General features: G+C 38.3%; 1 protein-coding gene across 3 annotated transcripts in view; it reads left to right on the top strand.

Annotated features, from left to right (window-relative positions):
* DCC (DCC netrin 1 receptor) overlaps positions 1-6,915 on the top strand; it is a 1,178,115-nt gene extending 1,171,200 nt beyond the window's left edge. For all 3 annotated transcript variants that reach the window (XM_047697659.1, XM_047697658.1, XM_047697660.1), the window contains one exon: positions 1,505-6,915. In XM_047697659.1, coding sequence (XP_047553615.1) covers positions 1,505-1,594 — 90 coding nt within the window. In that variant the 3' untranslated portion in view covers positions 1,595-6,915. The remainder of the gene's footprint in view (positions 1-1,504) is intronic.
* The last annotated feature ends 10,385 nt before the right edge of the window (positions 6,916-17,300 follow it).

The following is a 17,300-nucleotide window of genomic DNA, read 5'->3' as shown; positions in this document are numbered from 1 at the left end:
CCTACACAGAGCTACAACTCAGGTCTCATTGTTTCAATAACTTCAAGTTAGTGACCAAGAATAATCAAGTAGGACAGGTTTGTATTAGTCAAAATAAAGAGTATGTTGAGAAAAGAAAAAAAAAAAAAACTAATATTTATTGAGCAGGTAATACCCACCAACACTGACTGATTGAATCCTCCCAGTATTAAGCTGAATACTTGCCTCATTGAATCCTACACAATGAGGCAAACTTGTTACTTCCATTTGACACATAAAGAGACAGACTCAAAAAGAGCAAGTGTATGAAAGAGCTGGGATTCTAATCAATACCACAGCCTTATTTTCCCCACTGGCTAGCCATCAGAATTACTTGGGAAGTTTAAAAAGAGAAGGGTTCTATGGGGTGCCTGGGTGGCTCAGTGGGTTAAAGTCTCTGCCTTCAGCTCAGGTCATGATCCCACAGTCCTGGGATCGAGCCCCGCATCGGGCTCTCTGTTCAGCAGGGAGCCTGCTTCCACCTCTCTCTCTCTCTCTGCCTGCCTCTCTGCCTACTTGTGATCTCTGTCAAATAAATAAATTAAATCTTTTAAAAAAGAGAGAGAGAGAGAGATTCTAACTATCTTATATTAACTGCATCAGAATTCCTGAGGACAACAATGGGAATATCTGTTCCATGATAACTAATGATCTTATATTACTAATAACCTGATTCTCGTGGCTGCCAGTAAGAGTTCTAGAGAGTATGTTCACTAACACTTCCAAGATTTCCTCAGTTCAACCTCTTTGTTGTATCCACCAATCAAATGTGCTAGAAGATTGCCTTTACAATTATGCATATAGGCAACTCTGGTTTGGGGTGAGAATTTTGTTTGTACGTACAAACTGAGGTCATACTCCTCAGGCCTTTCATTGGTCAAGGCAAACAAAGCCCATCAAACTTCCACACACAAAAATATACCTACATTGTGTTATGAAAAAAAGGGACATGGTGATATGCATCCTGTTCAGATCCTGCTGGGTGACCCACAGGAAAGAAAAAGGAGAGTAACAGATTGAACATGTACCATGTCCTGGTCACTGTTATAGTTACTACACAGGCCACAAGGTGCTCAGGATAGCTATGAAATAGATGGCCACCCTCATTTAATAGTTGAGAAGAGCTGTGGATCAGAGAGGCTCACTAACTTATCCGAGACCACACAGTTCTATGCTGGTAGATAGAACTTGATGTGAAATGAGACTTTTTTTTTGTTTTTGTTTTTGTTTTTACTTTAAAGCTTTTTCATCAACGCAGGGATGGTTAGTGAAACATGAGGCAATCATTCCTCTCATCGCCGCCTCTTTCATTACCAGCGTCTTCATTCAGTGGATTATATTCCGAGCACAGCCTCTTGCTTTGGCTGTTGGCCACTGTGTCATGCTTGGTAATACAAAGTAAACCAACTAGATGTGGCCACTGCCTTTGTAAAAGGGGGTATCGGTGCTCACCTGTCCTGACTCTTTGTTCTCATTCTTTCTGCAGGTATATGAACAGGATGATTTGAGTGAACAAATGGCAAGCTTGGAAGGGCTAATGAAGCAACTTAATGCCATCACAGGCTCGGCCTTTTAACACATCTTACCCTGTTGATGAGGTGTATTTTCCGGGAACTTTGCAGCATACCAATTACCCATAAACAGCACACCTGTGTCCAAGAACTCTTAACCAGTGTACAGGTCAACCATCAGGACCACTCAGTTATGGAAGATCCTGAAGCAGTTCAGAAGGACTAAGCATCCCTTCCTTCATAGGCATCAGGAATTTCACAATGATTACCATGGGGTCCCTACACAAAAACAAAGATACATCCTCACTGCAATGTCAAAGCTGAAGCTGCTAGCCTAGGCCTGGGTCTTTGCCACTGCAGTGACCACGCTGTCATAACTAAGGTTTGGGTTTTCCTTCACGGAGGCCTGTCATTTCCTTTCTGTGTAGGTCTAGTCTTACAAAATGCAAGTGCATTACTGAAGCCTGTACCATACCATCACAAATCAGTGCAAGCTCATTATTTTGTTTTCAACTTCAAAGTACAAAGCACCCACGGAAATTCTCTCGCTATATAGCACCAAAGGATTGGATGTTTTCTTGACAGCACAAAAAGTAAATAAGTAAACAAAAGGCAGTGAATGCTTATGTTTTGTAACTCAGACATTCGTCTTGCACAAGTGGTGGATATTAGCCAGTGGCTGTAAAATTCACCCATTTTAGCAAGTATTTGTAAATCCACCCTTGGTTAATATTTATGTCTGGAGAATAGGAACATAAAAATCTGCAACTAGGGGCATCCTGCCAGCAGCAGTCTGTTTCCTGAAAGAGGATACAATATGCAATCTTCTCAGACACACGGTAATTACATGCTTAAGCTTGTAATAGACACTTTTCAATTTGGGTGGCTTTGTGCCATATCACACTGTGATGATATTTCAAAGCTTCACCGTGGCCATCTTCCTCAGAAGTCTGGCCGGAAGAGCTCCCCTCCCCCACTTCATCCTGTCCCTCCCTGAGTTCTCCTTGGCAGCCAACCTTGGGCAAGGTGGCCAGCTTCACATACTGCTTGGCCTCCTGACCATCGTCCCTGTCACCCTCTGTGGAATCGGCAGACTCCCTGAGAACAGGCCCTGAGGAAGGGAAGGAAAATAGAAGGCAGTTTCAAACAATACCTACTCTTGTGTGATATCACTTCCGCCAACAGGCTCCTCACTGACTCAGAGGAGGCAGCATTGGTCATTGGCGGCCACCAGGCCCTGTTGTCAGGGGAACCTTCTACACTATGCCTGCCCAGAGTCAGAGAGGAGCAGAGGGGAAGGTGCCGCTTGACCCTTCTGAGTCATTATAAATCCAGTGGCTGCTTTTCAGAGCTGCATCTTCATTGTGAACTAGAATTTTAAACTTCTAACTCCATGTTTATCTACGGCTTGGAACTAGGTGAAATTAAGAACATTTTGTGTGCACCCTTTTAGTTTCTGAATTTCCAGCTGCATTTGGAGTTAATCCCTGTTTATGCAGCTGAATTGCCAAAAGGGAGCTAGTTTGCATATTTATCCGTTAGGCGACTTGAAAACCCAATAAGAGAGTTTCAGCTGAATTATTCCTTTCAGCTCTGTCTTTGATTTCAAGCTTGAGTAGGTCATAATTTTAAAAGAGCATGGAAGGGATAGGATCTTTACAACCTAATAGCTCCTTTTATTAGGTGGGTAATTATATATGAATCCCTGAATAAAATATTTTGAGCAAAATGGCACTGTAACAGAAGTAATAATTCAGATTATTTTTTTACAGTTTTATGTCGGGAAGGAAATCTGATGTCAAAGAGAGGGCTTGTTCAAATGGTTCATTAGAAAGTCCGGTCCATTTGTGAAATTGTTCCTTCAACAAGAGTGCTTATTCAATTTGCTAAGATTTTCTTGAAGTTCTTCTGAAGAGCTATGTGACGTTATTCTATGGGGCAGATGACTCTTCTTCAAAATCTGGGCACTTGGGTAGACAACCCTCCACTGACCAGGAACAAGGCATTTCCTAATATAATACTGAATCTTGCCAAAATAATTCATGACTTCAGAAAATGTTCACTAGGCTAGCTTTATCCTCTCGAGGTCCTAGAATGCCCCCCCATTTCTAATACTAATAAGGAATATTCTCTGATGGTATTTGTTATCCAAGGAATGTTAGCCTGAGTGCTCTGTTTGGAATGGGCTACAAATCTCAAATTTCAGATTGAGTCACATCTTCAATCTATAGACTGTATCTGGACAATCAAGAGAACTATCATTCCTCACAAAATCCTCTCTCACTCTAGTCAAAGTCACAGACCTTAACAAATAAAAGTTTTTAAAACTACATGAAAATATGCATTACTTGTTTTCAGCAAGAAGTACATTTCTGGTGCATGCTCTTGGAGCATTCTTCATTAAAGAAATACAATGGTTTATTTTAGTAATTGGTAATGCTAATAACTCTTTGCTTCATGCCTCAAAGATATAGTAGAATCCATTTAAATTCTCTCAAGAGACTCTTGTTTGCTTTACCCAATGATTTTAATATGCAATGACTTTGCCACAACTTTTGTAAAGCTCTGCTCCCTACTCAGAGTTCACATATGTATATTGCCTGCTCAAGTTTTCAGGTAACTTTTTAATTTCCCAGACTTCTGATCTGTTGACAAGAAGCAATCTGTGAAGACTGCAAGATAGCCTCTATTTTGTTCCTACTCCGAGCCTAGTTCATAACATGCAGGGCTCTTTAAGCTCATAAATCTCTCTGACTCCCATAGGGCAATACTTGACAGCCAACCAGCAGTTCTGCCACCAGGATCATTTCTCCCTGAAAAAGAAGAAAATAAAACTTGGCAGGGTATGCTCAGGCCTCCCCAGCACTGGGCTGAACTGTCAGGCAGGAGCCGCCTCTTGAAAAAGTTTGTATTTTTCTTTTTTATTTCATACCGATGAGAAAGCTATTTTTCTTTCCTCTAGAAATTTCTGCATTTGTTAAACTCACAAAAATGCAGACAGCTCAAAATGCATAAGGCATATTTGGAGGACGCTCTAGCCAAAAGTTAAATATTTCTTACTGATTCAGATTCAGTTTGAAAAAAAAGAGAATCCTGCATAAAAATTCATACATACAAAGAGTTACCTCTTTGTAAAATAGTGCTATAAGCTTCCAGAATATGTAAACAATGGAACTTCACGTTTGGGTATTATAAAATGCACATTCAGTTGAACAATCTGGAATAAAAAAAATTAGCAGAAACAGGTCAAGCCAGGGATATAAGAGGTAAATTTATTGAAGTTTCCCATGAGGGATTGGCTATAACATTGTTCTCTTCAAAATAAGGGGAGCTTGAAATGACACATATGTTTGGTCCTCTGCCTCAGTAGGAGCTATGAAGGGAGAGTGGCCCAGCATTCATGTGTCATACCCATCAATATCTGGAAACTAAAGTTTGGCACTCACAGTCTTTCCAATAAAGAATCTCTAAGTATAGACCTTTCTGGAAAACTTCCATAGTCTGTGTTTGGAGATGGTTGCTCATTCTTACCCACCCTTTTGATACATCTATCTGTTGACTTTATTTAGAGGAACATCTAAAGTCTTCTCCAATTTAAGAGAGGGTTTCATATGGCAGCTGGACTATAACTCCAACAACAACAAAAATGTCATCTCTAAAGAAATCACCTTACCATTTCATATGAAATTGTATCCCAGACTCCGACTTCTTGTGGCTTTACGATTTCCATCTCTAGTCCATAAAAGAGAGAGAAATAGAAAAAATTCCCTAGTTTTATGTGTGTTTAGAAAAAACAAAATCATCTAAATTTTCTAATAGATGTGAAGCAAGGTTGCTTTCCCTCCCTCAATCAACTAGTTGACTTCATACAATCGCTGAGTGTCCTGGAGGCCAGAGGCTAGCATTCCTCGCCTGTTCATAACCATAATACGATACAGAGCCCATAACCTAGTAGAGCTTCAGAACCAGGCATACACACACACATCTGCCATCTCTTTCTTTAAAACTACTTTCAAAGCAACGTTTTACTTTTCTATTTTGTCTATTTTTCTAGTGACTTTCAGAAATCACTTAAATATTGCACAGAAGAGCTTTTCACAGGATTCCATGGCTTTGCTTTACACTAGCTACTTAGAAAATCATAGATATTTTGTGTGATATTCCATCCCAATGAAAAATATGCATTCCCGTGCCTCAGTGTACTTTGCTATCCAAATACCTGCTTTCAAAAGGTAATGATGGAAAGAAATGACCGAGTATATTCCTGGTCAGTGAGGTTGCAGAAGAGACCAATACCATGCCCATATAAGCAAATAAATATTACTTCTGGGCTCTGCATGGCCGCCCTTGGGTAACGTTCATTTGGCGACTTCTGGCTGCACTCTCTGAAGGATTTCTTCTCCTGCTCTCAGTAGAGAGCCTTTGTACATGTCATCCTATAATTTTTTGTTGGCTGGAGAGCAACAGCTAAACTCTGCAAGATGTCACAGATGCATGGGCCAAGGGATCTCACTGTGTGCTGAACGTGTTATCTTCAGAAGCAAGAAAGGAATGTTGGAGAGGAGAAAGGCTGTTTTTTATTATTGTAGGGTAAACCTGACAATTCTGACCTTGGCGAATTGTCAGCTTGTTTGGGGGATGGGTGGGTGGGTCTGGGGTGTACTTTTTATAAGTAATATTTAATTTATTATTTAGAGTGGCTTCTTTTTGGATAATTTATGATAAAAAGGGAGATCTGGTCGGAAATCTAGATATGGCTATTAAAGCTGCAGTGTTCCATATCTCAGAGGGACCACTTTGGAAATGAATTTGTCCATTGCTGAGTATGAGGATGCGTCCAGGCAAAGCCTCCACTGAAGCAACATCATTACCACCTTCTCCCTTTCCAGGGTCATTCAAACAAGATAACACCAAATCTAAAATATTCTGCTAGCATTTTGCAGATCAATGCTACTCATTCTCTCAAAGGGCTTTGCAATTCAAATTGTTATTGTGCTAGTGGTAGGTTTATTTGGTAGAAATGGGTATACTACAGCTTTAACTAGCCTTAGTGGAAAAAGAAATTTTTTGTTGCTACAAAACACCTTAAAAAAAAAAAGGTATTTTGAGCCTACAAAGAGTTTCTTTAAAATTGTCAAGACTCTAGCATTGTTAACCAAATTAGACTAGTGATTGCAATATTTAAGTGTAAATCTTGTTCTATGAGAAAGGATACTTGCTTACAGTTTCAAACAATGACTGTTTCTACACACGATCTTGTATACTACCACACGAGGAAAAAAGGGTTTTTTGTAATCACAGTAGAACAGTCTCATATTCATTTTTTATAGAAATGTTATTCCAATGGTGCATTTTTTTGTTTAATAAATAAAGTTTTGATACAAAATTCTTTCTTCAAGTTATTTATATCAAATGACTGACACTAACAGCACCCAACCCTCCTCCATGCCTGTCTATTCTTATCCTCAGGATATGTACTGCCTTCTTTGACATCTGTGGCAGAGGCTGCGGTTTCTGCTGTATCCCCTTGGCTCCTTCTACCATGTTCATGCTCGAGTCCAGTAGGTCTGCAATCCCAACAACCAACAGCCACGACTTTTCATTGGGGGGCTGCCTCAGGCCACCAGAACCCACTTTGCCTGCATGCACAGGAGAGCTGGAAACCCCTGATCACACCTCAGCAATAGCTGTGGCATACTCTGGCCCCTTTGCCCCTGATTAGGACAATGTTGTGGTGTAACCCAACTTTCCTCTAGAGCTCCTGTGCGGGACTCAGCCAAAGTGATTCAGGGGAGACAGCGTTCCACAATACTGCACCCTAGACATGCTACCCTTGCTTGGCTTGCCTCCTTTCTCTCTTCCTCTTCTGCCATTCTTCTAATGGTCTCTCCTAGGATCACTTCATAATCACTTTTATAAGGATCTTCATGTCGGGGTCCGTTTTGGGGGAATTAACCCAAGACAAGACCCTTCTGTTTTTATTTCCACTTGAAAAACACCAAGACCAAATAAATGTAATGCTCTCTCTATCCACCAGATACTTCATTCTTATGGCATCAATAGCAGTGCTGGGGAGGCATATGCATTGAACGATGTATTGCTATGAGTATTGGAAGATTAAGTTGGACATATAATCTGTTCTCTAAGAGAAAGCCACGTATTATTAAAAGTTTTATTAAGTCTTTGGTGCAAGCAGAGAACTACTCCGTATGCTCTTTCTTGAAGGCAATGCATCCCAGGTGACAAGACAGATGGGGTTTCAAAGGTCACCTAGATCTTCCTGCCTTTCCCAACTCATAATCATTCCACCTAAAGAAAAAAAATGTGGTGAAGATCACCAAGACCCTGGAGAAATTGGAACCCTTTGTGCATGACTAGTGGGAATGTAAACTAATGCAGCCACTGTGGAAAACAGTAGGGTGGTTCCTCAAAAAATTAAACATAGATTACCAAATGATCCCGCAAATCTGCTGTCCAAAAAAATCAAAAGCATGGACTTGAACAGATATTTGGATACCTATGTTCATAGCAGCATTATTCACAATAGCCAAAAGATGAAAGCAACCCAAAGATGCATCAACAGATGAAAGAATAAACAAAATGTGGTCTATGCATACAATGGAATATTACACAGCCTTTAAAAGGAGGGACATTCTGACACATGCTACACATGGATGAAACTTGAAGACATTATGCTTTGTGAAATAACCCTGTCAAGAGAATACAAATAGTATATAATTCCATTTACATGAGGTATATAGAGTAGTCAAATTCATAGAGACAGCAGAATGGTGGTTGCCATTGGCTAGGAAAATAGGGGGGTGGGGAATAATTGCTTAATTGGTATCAAGTTTAGTTTTGGGGGATGAATAAAGTTCTGGGGACAGATAGTGGCGATGGTTACACAACGTGAAAGTACTTAATGTTACTGAACTCTACACTTCAAATGGTTAAGAAAGTATATTTAATGCTATGTATATCTTAGCACAATTTTTTAAAAATCTCCAAATTAGGATATTCCAGATCCATCTGCTATAAATGCTGATATTTACTCTCTGACTCCTGAAATATAAATATGTTAACACCAAAATGCTGAAGGAGATTGATATGCAAGAAATAGAAGCAACGTATTTGCCACAGTCTATTTTCTCTCACACATTTTACAGTACCATATTCAACTGAAGTAAACATATCTTACAAAAGAATGTTGCGCTACCATAGAAGACTATCACAGATGATTATTTCCAAGGAAAACTGGTTATCTGAAGAAAAATAAAATGGATTACTGGTGTCTGACCTAGAGAGGAAAAGGCTAAGAAATTAATTACTCTCTGCATTGCAAATATTTTTATGGAAGAGATTTTTGGAGTGGTCAAAGAATGAAATACCCTCTATATTAAATACCCTATGATGCTATTGTTTGATTGATAGTACATTGCATTAACATGTATGCAGGTGAGTTTAATAGGTCTGAAGGAAGGTGGAATGTCAGGGAGGTCCACCCAGAGCCAAAATCCAGAAAGTTTAACATTGCCTCTCTTCCATGGAAATTTTCTTTAATTTATTGATCACTTGTCTGTTTCATTTACTCTGAAGTACTTTAAGTGTGTACCTATAATTCTTAAAAATGCTTCCGGATCTCCGTCCTATCATTCCACTTCCTCATTTCTTCCATTCATTACTCTTTTCCTAAACATTATTTGCAGCCTCTCAGTTATGTTCACATACTGATTCTGTGTTTGTAAAACTAAATCTGTCTTTTCCTCCTCCAATAATGGTTTTCATTCTGCAATTGTATTTTAATTTCCTTGTGACTTTCCCTTTTCTTACCTATCTCCTTATTTCACCATGTTGTCTTTTTATCCCATCCCATTCTCTCTTGATTATATTCCAATTCTGTTTCACAGAGCCGATATTTCTTTATACACTTGAAAAATGCCAGTTTTCTTTGAAAGAAACTCCTTCTGGTTTTGTGAAAGAATTATCCTGTAAGCCCATTATGTCTCATTACTTCAGCCTATCCTTATCTTTATTTTAGATTTAAGTGTTCTTAATCTATTTATTTACTCTGAGATGAAGGAAAATCCATTCAGGTCAATGTGTTTCAGTTCTGTGTGTGTGTGAATGGCTCATGGCCCCATTTTATAACAGCTTGTGTTCTGTGAAGCTTCTTCCTGAGGTACACAGAGCCAGCCAGTTGTCCTCCACAAGTCCCAGCAAAGCTGCCACTATCTCACTGGTTTTCATCTAGTGTCTTCCCTTCATCTCCCTGTCTCTTACATTGCTAACTGGAGTACATGAAAATGAGCAAAACTCAAGAAGGAACAGATGCCCCATCTCCTCTCTACCTCAGCCTCTATGAAGAATGCTGTAGACATGAGAAACTACTCAAGCTCATTAGTTCCTCTCTTATCCTTTCTGCCCAGTCCTGTTTTGGCAGTTTGTAGTAACAAATGAATGTAGTGGAGAGAGAGATCAGAGGGAGGAATAAATAATGGCTGTGTGCCTAATGTTTTTTGAGGCCATGAGAGTGATACTGGCCTGGATCTCTGGTTGGTATATACTTGTCAATTGTGAACCGAAGATCCTTTTACAGGAGATCACTGGCAATATAGCAAGGATGGTCCATCTATTGCACTTTCTTAACATTTTATTGGCCTTAGAGTCTGTGGGGAAAAAAACCACAAAACTTCCTGAGTTCTGCAGAGAAGACCAGCTTTTCAGTAATAATGCCTTCTTGTTCCACTTCTCCTTCCTCCTCTTTTTATTCATTTATTTTTTATTTATCCGTCATATTTATTTATTCTATTTGTCAGAGGGAGAGTACAAGCAGTGAGAGCGGCAGGCAGAGGGAGAGAGAGAAGCAGGCTCCCCGCTGAGCAAGGAGCCAGATGCAGGACTGAATCCCAGGACCCTAGGATCATGACCTGAGCCAAAGGTAGATGCCCAACCAACTGAGCCACCCAGGTGGCTCCTCTTCCTTCAATATCTGTTTTCTGATATTCCTCTGTTTTTTTCGTCTTCCTCCTCTTTCTTCAAATATCTGTTTTCTGAGTCCCTAGATGTAATAAGGGGAAAGGGGGATGAACCGTGAGGGGCAAATCTCCAGATGCCATTGTAATTGTTGAGCCCTAGCTATTTTTTTAAGTGCCTATGCTTTATCCTACTTTCTGTTTACCCAAGTTTAACCTATATTATATTTACCAATTTCTTATTTCTGTGTTGCTACATTATTTTTTCTTTCATCTGTGATTAATCTCTCTCCCTCACCTTAACTTTAGAAACTCATAATTTGATACAATAAATACTAAGCAATTGTTCCTGAGATAATCCAAATGTTCTCATTAGCAGTTCAAAAGATTTCTTGAAATAAATAACAGAAGTTTTTTCTCCCAGATTCCTTTCGGGTTTTAATTAACATTCTTCTTTATAAATTAATGACAGTCCTTTAATTTCCCTGTCTTTGCTAATATCTATTCTGATTCTTTATGTAATTTTGACAAAATACCCTTTGGTAAAACAATTTTTCACCTTCGTAATACTTCTTAAGGATTTAATTCTTACAATATTCTTTGAATCTGTGGTAGATTCCCTCAGCTACTTTTCTTTTTACTCAACTGAAAAGTGTTCTTTGGTGTGAAACTCTCTTAGCAATGGTGGCATTTTAATTTTGCAAATAAGATTCCTTATTTGTCATGGATTATTCCTCTTTCTTCCCTAAATCGGATGTTTCAAAAAATTAACTATCACATTTACTTCATAGAGATATTGTAGGCTTAAATTTAAATTAGACAATGTAAATAAAATTCTTAGTATAATTTCTAATACTTGGCAAAAGCTTAATGCATGCTACTTCTGTCTCTGCACTAGATCTTTCCCTTTAACATTTATGAACATTTTGATATGTTTTGAAAAATATAGATGGGAATTAAGCAAATTTGTGGTTTGGAAGTGGTTCTAACTTTTATGTATTATTTATAGCATGCATGCAGATGTCAAAAGCAGTTTGCCAAAGGATGGTACTGTTATAAAATAGTTTTCCTTTTTTTGACATATATATCCAGTATTTATTTAGTGCTTTCATTCACATGAAAGATATAATACTAAGGGAACCAATGAACCAAAGAATAAATCCATGCATCTTGTGTGTTTATACACTAACAAACAAGAAAAAAAGTGTCTGTTTGTATACATATCTATGTATATACATGGGGATACTTCAGATGAGACAGATAGTTTTAGATAGGTAAAGAAAAAATTCCATCAGATTACAGAGCATCAAACTAAGGTTGATAGAAGCCTCATAGGGAAGGTGGTATGTGGGAAGAGCTTTAAATAATAAAAAAGACTAAAGTCTTCAGAGATTGAAAAGGGCTATTCAGATCAAAAAATTATATGAGCAAGTAGATACAAAAGTAAGAATTTACAGGACAAAAATGGAACTAAAAAGTATCTCAGGGTTTTTTGTTAAGTACGTGGATTGTGGAAAAAAGTAGGAAGTATATTTACAAAGTCATGGGAGTTATGTAATGGTGATCTAAGATACTTAACTTAATTCTGTAACTAATAAGAACACATTGAAAATAGAAGTTTTAGTTTTTCATTCACAAATGTCTATTGAATAATTACTATGTACAAATGATTGAGCTGGTACTGGAAAAGCAGCAGTGACCAGTATGAATATGATTGTTGTCCTTATGAAGTTTATAATAAAAAAGAACAGAGAGGTGCAATAACTATAAGGAATAATATAAACTCATATTCTGATATAAAATATTATGTCTTTAGGAATTACCCACAATTACTTTAGATAGGGAAAGACTTCCTCATAGAAGTAACATTTAAACTGAAACCACAGAATACCAAAGAGCCATCCATGTGAATATTGGGAACATAGAACATTCCAGAAAGAGGGGAAAACTGAGCCAAGGCCCAGGCTGGGAAAAGAGCTTGGCCTTCCCAAGAGATGGGCAGATGGTTGGTGCAGTTGCATTTCACTGAGCAGGAAGAAAAATAGAATGAAGAGATTAAGGATTTAGAACTAGGCCAGATCATGCTGCATACTGCAGTGCTTGCTACCAAGTTTAGATTCCAAAGGAAATAGCCAATTGAAGGGACAAAGAAGAGAGTTAAAAATCTGATTTATGTGTATCAAGATAAAAGAAATGTGCACACTACCTCAGATTTGCAAGATTACATAGAATTTTTTACCATCTATAATTACTTCGGTCTCGCTCACGTTCCCAATTTTTATTGGGTAGTGAGCTGAAGTTCAATCTTGCCAATGAAAGGAGTCTATTATTTCTTTTCCATTTAAAGCAGCTTTTTTCTATTTAACGAATTCATTCTGGATAAAGTCACTAAATTCAAAATTCTAATTCCCTGCCACAGCTTCATTTCTCTCCCAAAGTTCCCTACCATCGCCAATCCTTCTCAAGATGGTTTCTGGGGAAGCGGGTATGTTCTCATGTTGTGCTTGACCAAATATGGATTATGTCTGCTTCCAGTGAGTGACCCTTTATTCCATCTCATCTCTTGGAACTCTGTTGGCCATTACCACAAAGGTTTGCATCTGGAGACACTGAAAATCTTTTCTCTCAGCACAGTAGAATCCTATGATTCTCCTCACTGATTGGCCCAATCTAAGCTCTTTTCTTGGCACTGTTAATTCTCTGAGTCTCAGCCTTGTCTTCCACCTGGCCCCCAACTGGGTTGTCTACTACATAACCTCTATTTAAAAGTCACTTCTCCTTTGCCCTTGATAATCCTAAGGTAGATTCAACTCTCAATTTAAGTATCTCCTAAATGCTCTGTTCAGAGCATACTGAAATAACTGGGTTCCTTACTTGTTATATATAAGTGGTACAATTGGTTTTCTTTCTGCCTGGAACAATAAGACACCACTTTTTTCTGTAGTAGTGGCCAGCCTTCTGGGATGTTCTTTGGCCACAACAAATTAGAGTCCTCTGGTTTGGGCCTTATTCCTTACCTGCCTAGATTTTCTATTAGCCTTTGCCTCCATGCCTCAGGGTTTTACCTCATAGAGATGTGCCCAAACCCTTCTTAATATTAACTTCTTAATATTTTCATTTCTCTTTGCACACTCATGCCTGATGATATGCCATGTCTTGTCTAATAGAAACTTTCTGCTTACTCTTCAGGTCTGGTGAAAATTCTCCTTATGTCATATCTTGGAAATTTTCACTATTTGTGAATTATATTAGTATCTTCATTTCCTCTGAGGCACTGAAACCATCTGGTCAATGGTTATGAGGCCACAAGCATCAAGATTTAAAGTGAATAGAAATTTTATTAATTTAATACTTAAAAAAATAATATATCAGATGTGTGTGTGCGTGCACTAAAGATCAATCTGGCTATTGTTTACAGAATGAATTCCAAGTAGCAAAAATGAAAAAGGAGAGTTGCAGGAAAAGTTTGATAGTAGTTTCAATGGTGATGAAGAGATAGAAATGAAGTAGGCTACATTTGAACTGTGTTTTAGAGGTGGAAATAAGCACATACGCAAATGGACAGGCTTGGGTGGATTTCTGGTTTACACTTTTAAGCTGGTAGTAACTTTTCCTCTATACAGGAGACTGGAAGACAAACAGTTTGGGTATGGTATATATATGGAAATAAAAGTATCATTTTTAAAGAGCCTGTGTGATATCCAAGACAAGGCATCAAAATGTAGACAAATATTTGAATCTGAGAACACATAAGAAAGATCAGGTCTGGAGATGTAAATGCAGAAGTCTGCAGTATATGAATGGCATCTAAAGCCATACAAATATACACGGCAGAGAGGCAAAGTTGGGCCTACCCTGAGCCTTGAGAGAATCAAGACTATAGATAACGGCTAGAGAAGGAGCAACCAGGTAAGCAGGCTCTGTTAGAGAAAAATGAAAGATAACAAGATTTGTATAGAAGAAGAGAGAAAAAACATTGGAGGAAGGGTTCAGCTGTGTTAATAAGTTGGTGGAATGGTGGTAAGGCAAAGATAAAATAATGTGTATTAAATTTGTCAGTGTGAAGATCATAAAGGGTACCCAGACCCCCTCGTTTTCCTGTGATAATCCCAGTTTATGTACTGTGCCCTCATGTAGTTAATTTCTAGAATAGTAGTTAACATTATATAGTGCCTACTTTCATTTTCAAAATATCCTCATTTGGATGACAGTATATAGTCATACTACCTATTGGTGACTAAAGTAATAGCAGTTTCAGTGAAAGGGTGGTGATGGAAGTCAGATGATAATGGATCATAAATGGAATGGGAACTCATGAAGTATAATATAGTGCATGTACGATAACGATGAAGTTATATTATGAAGAACAGCAGAAAAATGGGAAGTAACTGGAAGGGTAACTGGATCTTACATGCTTTTAAAAATGAACTACAAAATCAGTCGCAAAGATTTTTCTAGAAAATTGAGCAACTTCCAAATCAAATTCATCTGTGCCATAAGTTTTCAGAATGAATAGCAATATGATTTAAGAAAAAGACCTTCAGGCTATGTATAATAATTAACCCTTCCAGAGAATGTTGCATGACAGTGAGGGCTGGTCTGGTTTAGAATAGGAAAGGGAACTCTAGAACCAAAGGCAAAAGGACATGCAGTAGCTTTATTCAGGAGGATAGAATGTAATAAGCTGATGTCATGGTGATCAATCCTAATATACTAGATCCTAACACGTACAACCTGAACATTTTAGCTGGTATGGAATAGAAAAAGGATCTTTATCAATGTAATTAAGTTAAAGGTTTTGAGGTGGGGAGACTATCTTGGATTATTTGGATGGGCTTTAAATGCAATCACAAGTGTCCTTATAAGGGAAACACAGAGGAAATTTTGACCCAGACATAGAAGAGGAGGAAATAATGTGAACACAGAGGCAGAAACTGCAGTAATGTAGCCACAAACCAAGGAATGGTGGCAGCCTCTAGAAGCTGGAAGAGGGAGAGAATAGATTCTCCCCAGAGGCTTTGGAGAGAATGCATCCCTGCCAACACCTTGATTTCAATCCTAATTTCAGACTCTGACTTAACAGAACTATGGGTGAATATACTTCTGTTATTTTAAGCCACTTAATTCGTGGTAACTGTTAGAGCAGCTACAAGAAACCAATAGGGCGGGACTGAGTAAAACTCAGTTCCCACAAGAGCATGAATACTAAAATGCAACAAATAGATTTTTTAAAAGACAAATACCAAGGCCAAGGAGATTAAAGGAGATATCTTGGTGGAAATAAAGGAAATAGAGTGTAGAGTTTCAGTTTTACTGCACAGACAGGTTCAAATGTTTAAAGATATGGCATAAATGAGGGTCCTTGGTTATTGTCCAGCTCAGGTTCAGCCATGGGGAGGATGAATCTGAAATGATAGATCCCAGCCAAGAGTAGTAAGTAACCTTAGGGCTGTCGGCCTCTGGGCTTTGAACAGATGCCTAATTTCTTTGAGTTTCAGTTTGTTTGTTTTCCCTATATTTTTATCTGGAACACAAAGATAATAATATCTGGCTTGCCTGTCTCACAGATTTCTTACGTGCATCACATCGGATACAATATATAAAAACACTTTATTCTTTATAAAGTGCTATTTCATACCTTACCAGTGGTATTCGTTATCAATACTTGCAGCCAGAGAACTGTGTGACCTATTCACCCTTCGAGATCTAAAATATAAGTAAGTGAAGGCACCTGTAGGGGAATTTAATAGAAATCCCAAACCCGATTAGGATCCAAGGCCTTACTTAAAGTTTTTGGGAACTTCCAGAGGGGTGGAGTGGGAAACGTCAGCTCGGGTTCTTGTTGGTGTACAACCAAATTCTGTTTATCGCATTGACGCGACTATTTTCTCATTAAAAACAAAACAAAAACACAGATGTGTAAGTAGCAGACTTCACTTGAGATGTGGTCGAAGATAGGAACAGAAAAGGTGGAAACAGGTTTTACATTAGTTGTAGCAATGCAAACATTTCAATGTAAAAATATTCTTCCTCCATTTTCTCAGAGGGAAAGTTCCACTGACCCAAGAACCCTGCAGTCCCTGTCCTTACACACCTCTCAGACTTCTCTCTTTCCCTTCCCTTCTTTGTCTCTCTTTTCTGTTCTGTTCTAATCCTTTCTTCCAGGAGCAGAAATACAAATTCCTCCCATTCTTTCCTTCAGGGAGTTATCACTGACTTTTGTTGTTCAGCCTCTTGCTGACAAAACTTTAGACACTTACTTCCTAACCCAAGCAGTTAATTAAGGTTCTTTCTCCCTAAAGACCATTTCCTCTGTAGAAGGAACTCTGTAGCCAGCTGCTATGATAATATAGTGCTTACCATGCTATATGGTAAAATAAAATGAGAACTACCCCAGCTTTCTCACATTTATCTAAGTGCAAGAAAAGACTTCTAGGCCAGACTTCAGAGCAAAGAAACAATATTTCTTCTTCCTCTGGATCATCTTCTGTCCAACGGGGATCCTCCTTGAAGTGGAAGTTATGAGAGGTGATTCCTTTCAGACTAATGTTTTGCCCTTCTCAAATGTATTTTGTAGACCAAAGTTCTGTTCATACTGCACATGGAGATCAAACTGACTGATGAGCTGAATGAATGAATGAATGAATGAATGAATTTATAGGATGAATGAATGAATTTAATTAAATGTGTTGTTTTATCAACTGTGAAAAAGAAACTGCCATGTCAAGTCAAGACCCAAACATTTTTTAAATAACCTAAGTTATAGATTTATCAATGTTGTGTATAACTCATTGTTTGG

Source organism: Lutra lutra, chromosome 12, assembly GCF_902655055.1.
Source record: "Lutra lutra chromosome 12, mLutLut1.2, whole genome shotgun sequence".
In the NCBI taxonomy this organism is placed as follows: Eukaryota; Metazoa; Chordata; class Mammalia; order Carnivora; family Mustelidae; genus Lutra; species Lutra lutra.
This window is presented reverse-complemented; position numbering and strand designations above follow the sequence as displayed.